The 14982-nt window shown below is 50.5% G+C and overlaps 2 protein-coding genes across 2 annotated transcripts in view; one reads left to right on the forward strand and one right to left on the reverse strand.

Moving 5' to 3' along the window:
• Positions 1-14982, reverse strand: part of LOC119389544 (uncharacterized) — a 120092-nt gene that overhangs the window by 91648 nt on the left and 13462 nt on the right.
• Positions 1116-12739, forward strand: LOC119389546 (glutamate receptor ionotropic, delta-1). Its single transcript, XM_037656860.2, has 7 exons — positions 1116-1326; positions 2180-2283; positions 4307-4397; positions 5606-5833; positions 6518-6823; positions 7543-7836; positions 12446-12739. Exons 1-7 carry the CDS (start codon positions 1279-1281, stop codon positions 12725-12727), a joined length of 1353 nt encoding a protein of 450 aa, XP_037512788.2. The 5' UTR covers positions 1116-1278; the 3' UTR covers positions 12728-12739.

Consider the following 14982-nt stretch of genomic DNA (forward strand, 5'->3'; position numbering starts at 1 on the left):
GTCCTCATATGGTTAAAGCAAGTATACCTTAACGATATTTGGACAATTGAAGTAATTATAAGCAAAAACGGATAACACTGACGCCAGGCCGGTGCACTTCAATTATGTGCGCGAATACGGCTACGCGAACAGCTGTGTATACGCGCCAGCAACGGACGTCGCACCGGTCATGATCTGGAATCCAGCTGGTATGAAATTTGTAAGGCGTTGGTCGTGGTGCGGAAGAAAGGTACACACAACAACGGGCCCCTCGAAATCGATCCACCAGCGACTGACAGCCTGACCGCAAGTATACCGCACAAACAATGTCCGCACTCGCACGCCCCGCGATCCCGATACACCCGGTACTCTCGTATATGCCAAACCGCGCGGAAAGACAGCAATCATCGCGAGAACTAGAACGCGCAGCTTGACCCCGTAGAGAGACGGGCGGTCGTTGCCGCAGAACGCGGAGCAAACAGAAGAGCCCCGCATTTTCCAAGACCGCCGCCGCCCCCTGCGCGACGGCTCTAAACAGTGTATACTCTACGACGCGTGCGAAGACGCGGCATCCACGTCTGCAGGCGGAATTTTCCACCGAACGTATAGGAAAGAACTTGGGTAGAGAAAGTGCGCGACCAGAAGCGAACAAACTGGCCAAGTCGCGCACGCAGCCGCGGAACGATAAGTATACGTCTCCGGTGCACCTAATAGCAAGAGCGAAAAATAAAATACACATGGCACGCCACAAGGCGGACCCGAGCAGGTACACTCCAAACGATATCCTTTCTACTCCGGGTTGTGTTTCCACGACCGCCCATATGTGATAGTGCAGCCGCAGACATCGAAGCATGGTCGAATGGCGGACCGCAAGTTCGGCAGAAGCAGCCGCGGCTGCCCGCTGCGATATTTAGAAGCAAGAAACAAACTTCACATAAAAACAGCGCTAAAAACGGCGGACAAGAGAAAGAAGGACACAGACAAAGAAACAAACGCAAGGTAAAGCTTAAGACTTTAGAAACGCCTACGTTGAACACGCGAAGGCAACGGACTGAAGCTCGCGCAAGCACGCTTCACTCGTGGAGGAGGTTCTTGGAAAGAACTTAACAGTAAGTACGTTAACGATTCGAGGAAAAAAGAAACAACAATTGAGGTGTTCCGATCTTGAACTAGAGGTCCTGAACAAACACGCAGTATTCAGCAGTGTAGTCGCGGCAACGGTGTTTGCGTACGTCCACAGTCTCGCCGTCACAGGACGTCGAGCGACCGGCGGGACACGACGACGCTCTCTGCAGGGGGATGCCATTCTCGAACAGGAACTTGACGCTCAGGCTGAGCAATGTCGGCGTGAGTATATGCGGGGTTATATTTTGTCATTAACGCATTTGTGTTTACGCGCAGCTTCACAAAAGAGACAGGCAATTTCGCGCGTTGGGGCAAAAAAAGGGGCGGGACGATTGATAAGACCACTAATTGCATCGTTACTGTCAAACCTCGAGGTTCACACCTGAACGGCCAGACAGGACGACGCCTACGGAGAGAAAATAAGCAGGGGGGGGGGGGGGGGGGACAGAAGGAAAGAGGGAATGCGAGGACACAGAAATGTGTATATATATATATATATATATATATATATATACTTCACAGAGACGTGCGAACAAACAACGAGAAGCTTTGAGAAGCGCAGATCACTTCAGCTGTGTCGTGCCAGGACTATGCGATGGCGATGCTCCCTGCAGTAATACTGCGAGCTAATGTGTGCATGCGTCATGACAGCCAATTAAGACCGGCATGCAGATGTGATGCAAAAGGTCAGGTTTTTAATTTATAAAAGTGTCAAAATGGTCACTGTTCGGCACGGAACACCGGTGGAGAAACCAGACTGGGACAAAACATTTAGAGGGGGAGGTATTCCGAGACATCAATGTTTGATTCGGATACGCCGGATGATAGACAAAAACTGCATAGCGCAGATTTAACACAGGACAGGAAGAACACTGAGGCATAGGTCAAGGGCTACTCGCAACTCCGCGCCCTGCGCATCAGAGTCAATTCTTTCTCTGTCCTGTGTTGAATCTGCGCTATGCAGTTTTTAAGATTATGAACCAATTTGCCCAGCAACGAATTTTGTTAAAATGATAGACAACTGTAGAGACATCGATCGAGAAGTATTTCGTAACAATGTCTTCATTTCGCGCAGTGGTACCCGTACGTGTTCATGGTGGACGAACCGGGCGGCGGCTTCCAGCTCAAGGGCATCACCGGCTCAATGATCGACTACATCATCACGTCCATGGGCATCAAGTGAGCAACGCACAGCGCATACCGACGGCGGTAACGCATGCAGCCGACACACAACTCGACACAGACGCCGCATTAGCGCAGCAAAACAGAAGCACGCGGCGAGCAACATTCCTACCGCCCGCCCTCCGCACAAGCGGCGTGCGGGGCCCGTGACGCAACGGGACCCCCGCGGCGCGTGCCGTTCTTTATAAGCAGTGTGCGAGCCGCAACCCACAACACAGCGACGCTCGCTGCGGCGACCGCAGTGCCGTGGCTTTACAAAGCACCTACGCGGTCTCGGGAGTTCATTCCCCGCGAGTACGACGAGACTGCATGCGACATTCTATGCTGTACGCAGACAGCGCGCGCGCGCGACAATGCACGATTGCAGAGCAATTCGCGCAATCACCACGCACACAACTAGAACGGCATTACTGCGAACGCACAACAATGACGTCACATTGTTGAAAAGAAACCGATGCACCGATTCGAGTCTCCACAAGTGTACATTTACGGCGTTGAAGCTGAGCAGACCTAGCCAGTTCTAATCATCCACGTCAACGTGCTTGCCATAAATGTGCGACTGGGAAAAACCTATCCCGCACCTATTACAGACGCAGCATTACGGTATCGCATTTCTACTTGCAGTGGCTTTCCAAGATGGGAGCTTGAATCCAGCTTGAAGACTTATAAGGTGCCATTCAAATAAGCGGACGCGTTAAGTATTCAAATTGGACAATTTCCTCAGCTCACGTTCTGTCATTTACGGCCCCCAGACAGTTTTCCATTGCACGCTCGTCCAATCACTACAGAGACTCAGAGTAATGTAACCGTTCCAAGCTGTTGCCGTACTGCGGGTGGGAAAAACATTCCAGTGCCGCCATAACAGTCATCTGTTCCATCTTAACCTCCTCCCCCCTCCCCCCTTTCGAAATGAGCAATAACAGCGCGGTGAGCGAAGTAGCACATAGCTGAAAGAAAAGCCGCGCACTCTTAGGAAAAAAGGTCGGCATATTCACTAACTAAATACTAACCGTTTACTTGTCACAAAAAAACACTAAGCTCTATAGTAAGTGAAGGTAGTGAAATGCAGGTTAGCGAAATCTGCTACCTAGTTAGTAAGCGAATAGCGCTGACTCGAATGTTAGTCCATTACTAAGTTGTTAGTAACCGCGCTAGAAACTTAGTAACCGCATTAACTGCAGAGGACTACAATTAACCGATCAGATGTCTACGCCTATTCTGTTTATATGTGAGTGTGCATTGCCATATCAAGATTTTATTACAACAGTAATATTATATATATATATATATATATATATATATATATATATATATATATATATATATATATATATATATATATATTTGTAGCATAAAATAAACGAAGTGAGATTGTCCTCGTACATCGATTTATGGCTGCTAATTACTTCATGTAATTACCGCGGTAAGTACGCATCACAGCAACATACACTGAGGCACGAACGGACCACAAACGAGAACACACACGCAATCAAGACATTCTACGTAGCCGATATCTACTGTAACAGCGGCTTGAAGGCTATTTATGCTCCTACTTTGGGATAGCACACCATGTAGTGGTTAGCAGCCATGGAATTTAGAAGAATAATTGATATTTTCTACACATCGTGTGCCCTGCTGATATGTGTGCTATCACGTGGCACGAAACTTACTCAAAGGTAATCAATAAAATTCAAAGACTAACGATTACGGAAAAATATACTGCGGCATCTATGAAAGATCTGGCAACGTAGGTGGCTCAGTGGTTACCTAGTCGAACACTAAGCTGGCCTTGTTAGCAACGGCATAAGTTCCAAGCTTTACTAGCTGCTTGCTAGTAAAGGGATGCCGCGAAGGTAGTAAAATACGCTCGCAACAACTAAATACATGCGTTTACTAACTGTTTACTAACTTTTTGTTAAGAGTCTTACAGGCAACGCCCATAAGTGGCTAAAGACGCGTCGCAGACACATGCAACGGCAACGACGCATGCGTCACCGAAGCCATTCGACTTTGCGCGCAGATACGAACTGGTACAGCCTCTGGACAACGCATGGGGAGAGCTGCGACCGAACGGCGCCTGGACGGGCATGATGGGCCAACTGCAGCGAGGGGTAAGGGCCGCGAAGCCGAAATACAAACCAAGTATTTCACGCGTTAATTTCCGCAGTCCTGCACCATGGTCTAATTGTGCATAGAGCCTTTTACTATATATTTTGTGTTACTAAGATTACACAACAGGTGGCCTGAGAGACCACAAAAAAAAAAAAAAATGCGCACAGTGCCAGCTTAGCCATTACGCTTACGAAAACTGAAATCTGGGCGAGTTTGTAAGATTGCACACTTGAGCAGGTATAGCGCAAAAAACGAAGACAAAGCGACGAACAGACGAGACGAGCGCCAACTTCAAACAAAAGCTTTCTCGGAATCCACGTATGTTTACCTCTCAGCAAAGATCAGAAAGCGGGAAGATCAGGGAGCGGGATGAGGTGTTCATGGGTGACTATGTGGTTCTCTGATTTCTGCTGAGTGGTAAATAGACGTGGATTACGAAAATAAACTGTAATTTGAAGTTAGCGCTGGGCTCGTGTCTCTGATACTCTTGTGTCTTCGTGTTTTTTTTTGTTTTTTTTTTGCGCTACTGTAAAAGGAAGCTCTGTAAAAAGGAAGCATGCCCCTTATCCCTTCTCATAATAGTTGGCCGAAGACCGGTCTTTAAGTGCGCAGTGCTTTGCGTGGAATGATGGCGTTCACGTAATCAGGAGGTTCAACGTACGCTGAATAAGGATTAAACAAACGGAAGGGACGTACCACTAAAGAGTTCCCTTAATTTTTCCGTTCGTATGCCCTTCATCAATGGGTCCACTGCAATGTCGCCAGTAACGGCCCTTCGTTGTTGCATCGCACGTCCCAACAAGAGAACCGACGGAAAATGCTCCTTAAATCATACGGGCGCGAGTGCAAGCTCCTATATTCCGACGCCGCAGATTTTGAGCAGATCATGTGACCCCGTAGCGAACCCTCACGATAAGTGGCCACCGTACTGTGTGGATTTCCATCTATGATGGGGAAGTATAGGTGGCGCACTCTGGGAGCGGTGGGGACAATCTCTGCGTCTGAGCGTGGCCTCCGCGATTAACGCTTACAACGCGGCGCGTTGCCGGAGCTAATCGCGGAGGCCTAAGACGCACAGAGATCCCGAGTGCCGCTGGTGTGAGCGGTTCGTGTATGCCCAATAAACCTGACAGGACAAAAAGCGGCACGTATCATTTGTGGGGAAGTTCCTCCGTAGGGAGATGAACGAGGCGAACCCTCCGCGCAGGAGGCGGACTTGGCGCTGGGTCCGTTCGTGTTGACCGAGAAGGAGGCGACCGTGGCCAACCCGTCACCGGCGTACACGGACGAGGACATGGTCATACTAAGCGGCGTCGAGAAAGAGCACAAGTCGAACGTATACGGATACATCCGCGCCTTCGACCTGCAGGTGTGGATGGTGCTCCTATGCTTCCTGCTTGTGGCCGCAGGAGTCGCCGTTGTGGCAGAAATACTGGTACGTACGTATATAGACGATGACGCATATAGTTTCAGTGATATCAAGCGCGCGTGCGACCCTCCACCGAACTAAGAGGGCAGAGAGTAGGGCTTGACGGTACTGGCCGACTAGACACGAAGACATAGCCCACAAAAAGACGACGGACCAGCTGAAGACTCAAACAGGAGGAGCGCTAAACTTCAACTTGAAAGTTTAGCGCCCGTCCTGCTTGCGTTTTCGCCTGGTCCGTAGTCTTTTTGTGCGCCACATCGAAATGCCTCAACACCCTCCATCGAAATGCCGTGAATCCAACCCGGATATTCGACGTTTTCTGATGTCAAATAGTTAGCGCAAGAAAGACTTGGCAATAGACTGAACAAACGCTGATCAGATGTGTCCGAATCAGCGACTGTCCCGTCTTGTGTAGTTCGCTATGCATCCCTACCAACCAATGTAAACGTGGGAGCCAACTGTGCGGACCAGGTTGCAAAAGCAGGGGAAGGTGCCTCAGACAGACTGGCCGACGTTTTGATAGGGGGGCCCTATTTTCGTATTTGACAAAGATACGTCATTCTATCGGAGCATCAGCCGGTCTGTGAGGCTTTATCCGCATATCATTACCAACCTGTGTCCCTCCTCGAGATTAGACGCGCGACACCGTGGCTGCCACTCATGACACTCACTCCATTGAACGACGCGCAGCTTCCGGACACGCGGCTGTCAGTCCGACAGCGGCGACAGCGGGTGGCACGGATCTTCTGGGTGTACATGGCGTCCATGTTCCTGGAGAGCTCGACGTTCCACTTCGCGAGCCACTCGCAGCGGATGCTGTTCGGAAGCTGGTTCCTGATGCTCGTCATCCTCATGAACACCTTCGTCGGCTACATGGAGTCCGCGCTCATGCTCAAGGAAGAGACCGACCGCCTGGACACCATCGAGCAGTTGGCGCTCAACCCCAAGGTCCGGCCCATTGTCTTCGAGGCTGCCGGATTCCTCAAGATTATCGAAGTAAGACCGGAAGACGGGAGCTGCCGCCCGTCGGTGGCGCGTGCTTGCATATCCTAGGGTGCTATTCGCAACAGTGTCGAATTCCGCCAATGATTGGCCCACAGAGATGCTATGGGCTGTGTGATTGGCTTAAAATACCGCCATTACGAAATTTGACAACATGGATGAATTTGACAGTGTCCAGAATAGCGCTCGTAGAGAGCGCAATAGCGGAACTTTCGATTTCAGTCATATACATGGTCACGTGACCTGAGCATAAGCGTCCGTATGACGTCACACCACCGCCAATATTTGAATGACAGGCGAGATTTCTGCGTGGAGTCGCGTAAATATCGCTATTTCACCAGTGCCAGCGCCATTTAACGGAGGCGTAATGTGATGTTCTCAAGTTATGTTGCTAAATCATCATCATCATCATCATCATCACCACCACCACCATCACTGCAGAACAAAGGCACCTCCCATGTTTCGCCAATTAACCATGGTCCTGCGCTTGCTGCGGCCCCGTTATCCCCGCAAGCTTCTGAATCTCATCTGCCTACCTACCTTTCTGGCTCCCCCTCGAAAGCAATTACCTTCTCTTAGAATATCTTACTCTTAATGACCAGCTGTTGCCTTCGCGCTAAATGTCCTGCCCATTTTTCCTTGATTTCGACTAAGACAGCCTTTGACAACCGTTTGTTCCCTGACCACAGAAGCTAAATCAAATCTCCCTGCAGGAGGCGGAAGGCTACGCGTTCGAGAAAGTGCTGGCCACCATCAAGGAGTTCAGCGAGGGGCAAACCGAGGAAGCGGTGCACGGCGAGGAGCTGTTCACGCCGCCGTACCTGCTCATGGTGCTCAACAAAGAAGCGGCCATTCTGATGGAGAGAATATCGCTGCTCGCCAGGGTGTCGCAACACTGCTACGACGTCGAGCTCAAGGGCCAGGGTCTCTTCCACCTGGGAAGAGAGCGGATACTGCAGATCAAGATGGTCTTCTACGTCCGCAAGGACTTGGACCAGAAGCTGCAGGTAGGTACGTGTACACGGCAGAGAAAAACAGGACGCTCGAGCTTCATGACTATTCGCGCTGCCAGGAACTGACGAAAATACAATTTAGGAGAAAAAAAAGACACGACATGATGCTCGTTGAAGTCATGAACCAATTAACTAGCCCCCCCCCCCCCTCATAGCAGCTTAGCTTCGCCTTCAAGAGTGGAACGAGATAGCGTGATCGGGGTCCCGTTTGCATCGCCCTCTCATTCGCTAACAAGGCTTCGCTTCTCGATGAACACCTCAATGGTGTCGCGAGGAAAGGAAGTTTTCTCCGTTTCAAACTAGCCTAGAATGCCTACTTACTGCAAGTACAGTTGCGAAGAGCCCACTATGCCATAATTTATCAATTTGCGAATTAGCGAAGTACCCATTCCGTGCCCGTAAGGCATTACGCGCCTTTACTCATCTGCATACTTTGTTGATGCTGTGGCTAATGATTAGTTTTACCTGAGCGCTTTCTAGACATCATTGGGACTGCCATTGTGGGGATTCTGAAGTCACGCGTGAAAGAAGACCTTAAGATATTTCAGGAATACTTATCTTTTAATCACGCTACCGATAAATTCTATTACTATGACGTTTGGTTAATAGGCTTTAACGTCACAATGTGACTGATCATGACATACGTCGTAGTGGACCAGGATGACAATTTCGCCACCTGGGATTCTTCAACGTGAACTGGCATCGCACAGTACACGGGCCGCTAGCATTTCACCTCCATCGAAATGTGACCGCCGCGGCTGGGATCGAACCCGTGTCCTTCGAGTCGGCGGACTCGAAGGACGCGGCGGACCATGAGGTAAAGACCAGAAGCAGACGAAAGGGCAACTTGCCTCTCATGGGAAGTGATCACCTACTTTCATAATAACCTAGTTTGCTTATGCGTTTAATTAAACAATTACATTTCCATGTGTCCTTTAATATGGTCACTAAATAAATTCGAGTCCTTAGGAAATTAAAAATTATTTTCGCTCGCTGTAGTTGTTTACGTCGGCTGGTAAGAATTTACGTTGCTCAGCGAGACGAAGGACTGCGCGGCCGTGAACCGCACGCGAGATGGCCATCTCGGCGCAGCACGCGCCGCATAACGACGTGAGAAAGGCAACCTTGGGGACGCCCATGCAGCTATACACAGATCCGCGAAGCCGCGCTACGCCGGATCAGAGCGCGATAAAGAGGCGCGGAGTCTGACACGAAGACGCTAGCTCACGGAACAGCACATTCGAGCTATAAACACAACAATCAAAACCCGCCCAGAATCTAGCTCATAGCTAGGCCTGCGCGCTGCTGGGAAAATGACTCGGCGGGAGGCGCTAATTACGAAAGCGCACAACCGCGGCGTACAATGCCGCGTCATATTTTGCATAAGTATGTATACCCCACTCTTGGAAGCAAGGCGAAAGCCTCCGACGCAGTTTCCATTGTCTTTCAGAACAACGCGCGCGCAGTGCAGTGCTTTCTTCATTTCGCGTCATTAAGGAGGAGGGTGTCTTCGCTTCCTCGTGCGAGTGTATGTAGCCTGCCTTGGAAACATGGAGTGCGCGCATCGCGCATAAACAACCCGATTCCCAGGAACGGCAATCAGGCGATAACCATTTGGGAAGATATATCCTGCGGGCAGTTTACGACAACACGATTTCTCATGAGGTATATATATGTCCTAACGCTGCCACATAAGAAAAAGAAAAAGCGTTGCGGGTGGTAAAATCCGTGCGAAGAGGACGTTAGATGGCGCCCAAGACCCACCGTATACAGAAGTGAGACAAGGTGCTTATCAGGATAGCGCCCAACTATAGTGACGCCGCAAGCTAACGTAACGACCTGGTGTAGTACATGTGGCCGTTTAACGTAGCGCGCGATACGCGTTGACCGCACCGTGCGCATCTAAATTTGCGATAATCAACACAGTGTGAAACGGTCGTTTTGGGTTAACTGTCCGGATTTCACGCCTCAAAGCCACGATATGATTATGTGAGACGCCGTAGTGGAGGCCTCCGGAAATTTAGACCAGCTGGGGTTCTTTTAACGTGTACCTAAATCTAAGTACACCGGCCTCCGGCATTTCGCCTCCAAAATGCATCCGCTGCGGCCGGCATTCAATCCCACGATCCTTCGGATCAGCAGACGAGAACCATAACCACTAGGCCATCGTGGCGGGATGGCCCGGAATCAAGTAATCGAACTCTAAGTATGCAATGGTCCGCGGCGGGTTATGTGCATACGCCTGCAGAGTAAGGGCTTCGTCGCCATTACACGTTATACGCCTGATCCTGTAAACACCGCATAGGATCATGTCGAAACATTTGACGCGCTTAGGTCTCCCACGTTCTTTCTCCCGCTGCTTTCGGCACCACTTGTGCCAATTCCTGGCCCTAAAAGCCTTCACACGTGCGCTATACGCAACGGAGCCCGCTGCTAAATGTATAAGACGAGGCGTTCCATTCTCGCTCAATCTTCCGTCGCTGTCAAACTTGACCCCGGCGCCTGACAGGCTCGAAGACGACACCGAGATGAGACGTGGGTGGGCATGCATGCAGACGCTTGCGAGTAGGTGTCGCAACGTGTCGCGTTAAAAGACATCGTTCGAAGCACCGATAAGCGTACATTCCTGTTTTGCTGCTCAGGCGGGAAGCGTTTATTTTATCCAAGAGTACACACATGGCGGCAACAGTTGCCGGGACGTACAGACAACGTCAAAAGTTTAAGGACAAGAAATATCTGAATATTCCAAGGGTTCTTAGGTGGGCTTGGTGTCCTGTTCACTGTAACGTCTTTTTGTGCGTGCGTGTGTGCGTGTGTGTGTCGCGCTGCTTAGCAAGAGTGCATATTCCTGCTGTTTAGGCAGCCACCCTTTAGATTACCGGCCTGTTTTAAATACCATGTACCGTGCAGTTCCACCGAATGCAGCCACAAATTCCTAGGAAATTTAAACTTATCTATCAACTACATTCGGACACAACCAACGTCCGGAGAGGATCCGCTTAGACCGCCTAAGCGCGGCAGCCGATCGCCTCCGCGACTGAAGAAACAGTCCCGCTCATGCACTCTGCAATTTTCTCTGAAAGCGGTGTCACCGGCAGTCCGGCTCATGACGTCATGTCCGGAGTGCGCGCCCATTGGTGCAGGCCTGAGCATCCGCCTTTGAGAAAGAAATGTCGCGGGCTTCAATAAAGTATCCGACTATAGCGGTGTCTATACTTTTCACGCCGACTGCACGTGTGCTTCCTTTGCAAATGCGCCTCTCCCTGTCTCCCCTGTGCGCACGTATGCATTTGTGAACAGCGCACATGTCGCGAAGTTAGGCGTGCAAATGTCGCGCAGAGAACGGCTCGCGAGACCTGTCAAATGTATACACAGTTCCCTATTTCCACGTCACGAGTGCTCGCGCGAGACGAGCATAGCAGCTGTTAGGAGAACGGCGACGCATAAATATGACAGCCTTCGCCAGCCTTCATAGAAAGCGCCGGCACGCGGCTGTTCCATCGGCCTCGATTGAAACACTGATAGATGCATAAGGTGTGTTCATTCTTATGCTGATATATATGCGTGCTCCACTTCTCCAATGTGTACGTAGAAACAGATCTGCGGGCAGTGTTACACTAATCTCGCTTGACTTTTTTTTACCACTGTGCAACTGTAAAAAGAAAATGAAGTCGCATCCGTGTCATGGAAAAACCAATGTGTCGTCCACACTGGTCCAAAATGTATGCTCGTCCGCAATAAAATATGGAAAAGGATGATATAGGTCAATACCTCTCAGAAGCTTCTCTTTCAGTTTATCTGGATTATAATTGTCAAGCCCTCAGGAGCTACGTTAAAGCAGTGAGTTGCGTACACACACACACACAAAAAAAAAGCCTTATACAGCCAGTTATAACCTGAAGTTCGACATTTCTACCTAAAACCAACGACACGAGTGTATATTTGTATGATAACATCAACTATCATAACTACGCAAAAATTTCTTGAAGTAAAGGAAATTAGCGAACGTAACTGGATGTAGCATCTATGAAACTGTGTCTGGCTGTGACAGCAATGGCTGTGGGCGATGCTCGTATTTTTTTCTAAGGTTGTAACCGAATCAAGCGGCAAAATGTCAATGTACTAAATAAAGACAAATACGTTCATCATACGCAGCGGAAACCAAAACGTAGCTCGAGAGAGAAACTGACACGTCAAACTTAATGCGCCAGGATAACATGAGGAAACTACTGTGAGTTTATATGTATACCAACGATATCTGTTCCGATTGGTGCCCGGTAATTCCGCTCACACATACACACCTAGATACTTGAAGCAGTCATTACACGTTAGCTCTTTAGCGCGAGCTGTTCGGATGGCCATTATACCAGTCAGAGCAAACTTGATTGTCTAAGACCTACATAAACATACTGAGCGCAAAACACAAGACAAGGGAACGAAGACGCAGCGTTCTCTTGTCCCTTGTCTTGCGTTTTGCGCTCAGTACAATTAAGAATGATTTGATTCAACTAGCACAACTCAACTCTCTCAAGACCGGCACCTTAAGACACGAGCTCTTTTCCCCGAAGGAAATTCGACAGCAGTGCCGTACTGTGCCATGCAGGATGAAATCTTCCGCCGAGTCCGCTGGATCATGGACACCGGCCTGAACCTGTACTGGCACGAAGACCTGGTGCCCGATCCGGGACCGTGCTGGACTCGCTTCCATCCGGACCACCTGCACGACTACCAGCCGCTCAACTTCAGGGACTTCGCGGCCATCTTCTACATGCTGATCGTGGCACAGGGCTGCGCCTGGTTCGGCTTCGTCCTGGAGGTGCTGCTGTACAAGTGGTGCTGCCTCAAGACTCGCGACGACTTGAATCACGACACACTTATAAATTAAATAGCCAGCACGCTCGCCCTACCCCAGTGCCGCTTTTCTTTATCCCTCCGTGCTGTGGGAGAGTATCTGGACGCCAACAGCTAGGGGTCACGTGACCTGGGCCGAAACGTCACGTTTGACGTCATTGGTACAGTGGCACACCGCTGTCTTCACTGGCTCGGTTAGCAGCGATGCTGGCAAAATAGTGACAACCGAAAAGCGGCACGGCGTATAGGTCGCTGACCTTCAGTGACACGGGCCAACTGCTGACACTGGCAAAACAGCCATACTTATGCAACGCCAGGCAGAACCTCGCCTTCTATTCAAAATTGTGCGACGGCGGTATGATGCCACACGTGAAGTTTATGCTTATATCATGCGACCCCTAGCTGTAGAGGTGCAAATGGACTGTCCCCTGCATGGCCATTGATAACTAAAAAAATTCAGAGGGCGCTTCCGAAGTGAACCACGCGAGTTATCATTCGACATTGTCGACAGTTTTCCCAGCGAACTTTGCGTCGCGTATACAACTGGCGCATCAAGTACGGCTTCATGCACACCAACTATCATGCGGAACAGCCACGGGCCGCACGACTATGACAACGTGACCTACATGTAGCCCCCGGAAATTAGAAGTCGCTGTCACCACTACTGCATACTATTATAGTATGACCTACGCGCACACCAACGCAAGTAGGCGACTACATTACCACCATTTATTCTGTACAGCAACTTGTACACCAAACTTCGTACCGAGTGGAAAAAAAAAAAGAAAAAAAAAACGCCGCTCAGCTGCGACTCGCGTCGATCCTCAAAAGACAGGAACGTTGTAGCGTGTGCGCCATATTATCGGCCGGATCCTGCGCTATCTTTTATCACAAGAGAACTCGGGACTTTGAAACATGAACAAACACGAGAAAACGGAACAAGGCGTTTTACTACCGCAACGATTCGGTCGAGTCATTCGCACAAAAGAGACACTTGCAACGCCAGTTTTGCCTTTAAATGGGAGGATCGCAAGGGCAGCACAACCGTTATCTTTTTTCGGGGAACATTGCTCTTCGCCAGAATAAGAAACCGTCGAGCGTGGCGTTGTCAGATCGCGAAGAATAAATGGCCGTATCTTTCGGATGACACACGCCAATCCGCCGTATCGCGAAGACCACCGGGGCGCTTTAAAAGCACCCCCAAGTTCCTTCCGGCTTCGTCTGCTGAGCTGTCAACTATACTATCGCTAAGCTAACCTTCCGGTTGTCAGCCACTACTATCGCTAAGCTAACCCTCGACTAAGCTGTCAACAACATACTATCGGTAAACTAACCAGACCAGTCCGTCTCGGCCCGACGGTTATATGGTCCGCCGGACAAACTGAGACAATGCACCCGCACGCAACCACACGCAACACCCCCGTCTTTCAAAGAGGTAAGAAAAAAAAAATGGGCAGATGGAAAGGGGGCGTGGCGGCGACGGAGCCGACGTTCTTCCATGGACACCGCCGCAAAACGCATTCCTGGCGGCAAAAGCACCGTCACTGCAAAAGAAAGCAAGAGGCGAGAAGGAGAGGCAAAGTGAGACAGTATCACGCCTCCGCCTCTCCTCTTCCTCCGGACCACGACGGATCGCTATGGTCCGGGATGCTGAGCTGGCGAGGGACGTTCTCGCACGGTCCCGAAAATCGCCACGCGAGGAGGACCAAAAGAAGAAGCGCGACGACGAAGACGAGCTGGCGCACAAAGGAAGAAGACGGCGACGTCGGCCGCCGCTCGTCAGCGCTGCAGCAAGGGGGCAACGCTCTTCCGAGCGCCAACGCCGGTGATGTAGCGGCGCGGTCCGGCCCATGCAAGTCCGGCCGGCTAGACAGGCAGGCAAGGCGGCGGGCAGACAATGACCCGCGGCGAGCTCACGGTGGACAACGACCGGGGCCCGCTTGCTGGACGGGGAGGGAGGGGGACGACGGACACGCGCCATGACGGGGACGGACGGTATACGGCGGCTCGTTCCGCAACCAGTACGGCAGGATTCACCCGGAGGCAGGAAAGCACGCGGCAGTGTCGCCAGCTGGCCGTCAGTCCGTCCGTCAACCGACACGACTGCTGCAGTCGGAAGCGCCTCCCCGGAATTCCTAAGGTGCTCAGAAAGGACTTCCGAGATGACATTCAAAGTTGACATTGACGAGTGAAGTTCCTATGCCCACGAAATATAAAAAGAATGCTAACGGTATGCCTTATTGCAAGTGTCGAAACCACTGAAATTCGATGTTAATTCCGTCGGCATGG

The sequence above is a fragment of the Rhipicephalus sanguineus genome, chromosome 4 (genome assembly GCF_013339695.2).
Source record: "Rhipicephalus sanguineus isolate Rsan-2018 chromosome 4, BIME_Rsan_1.4, whole genome shotgun sequence".
Taxonomy (NCBI): Eukaryota; Metazoa; Arthropoda; class Arachnida; order Ixodida; family Ixodidae; genus Rhipicephalus; species Rhipicephalus sanguineus.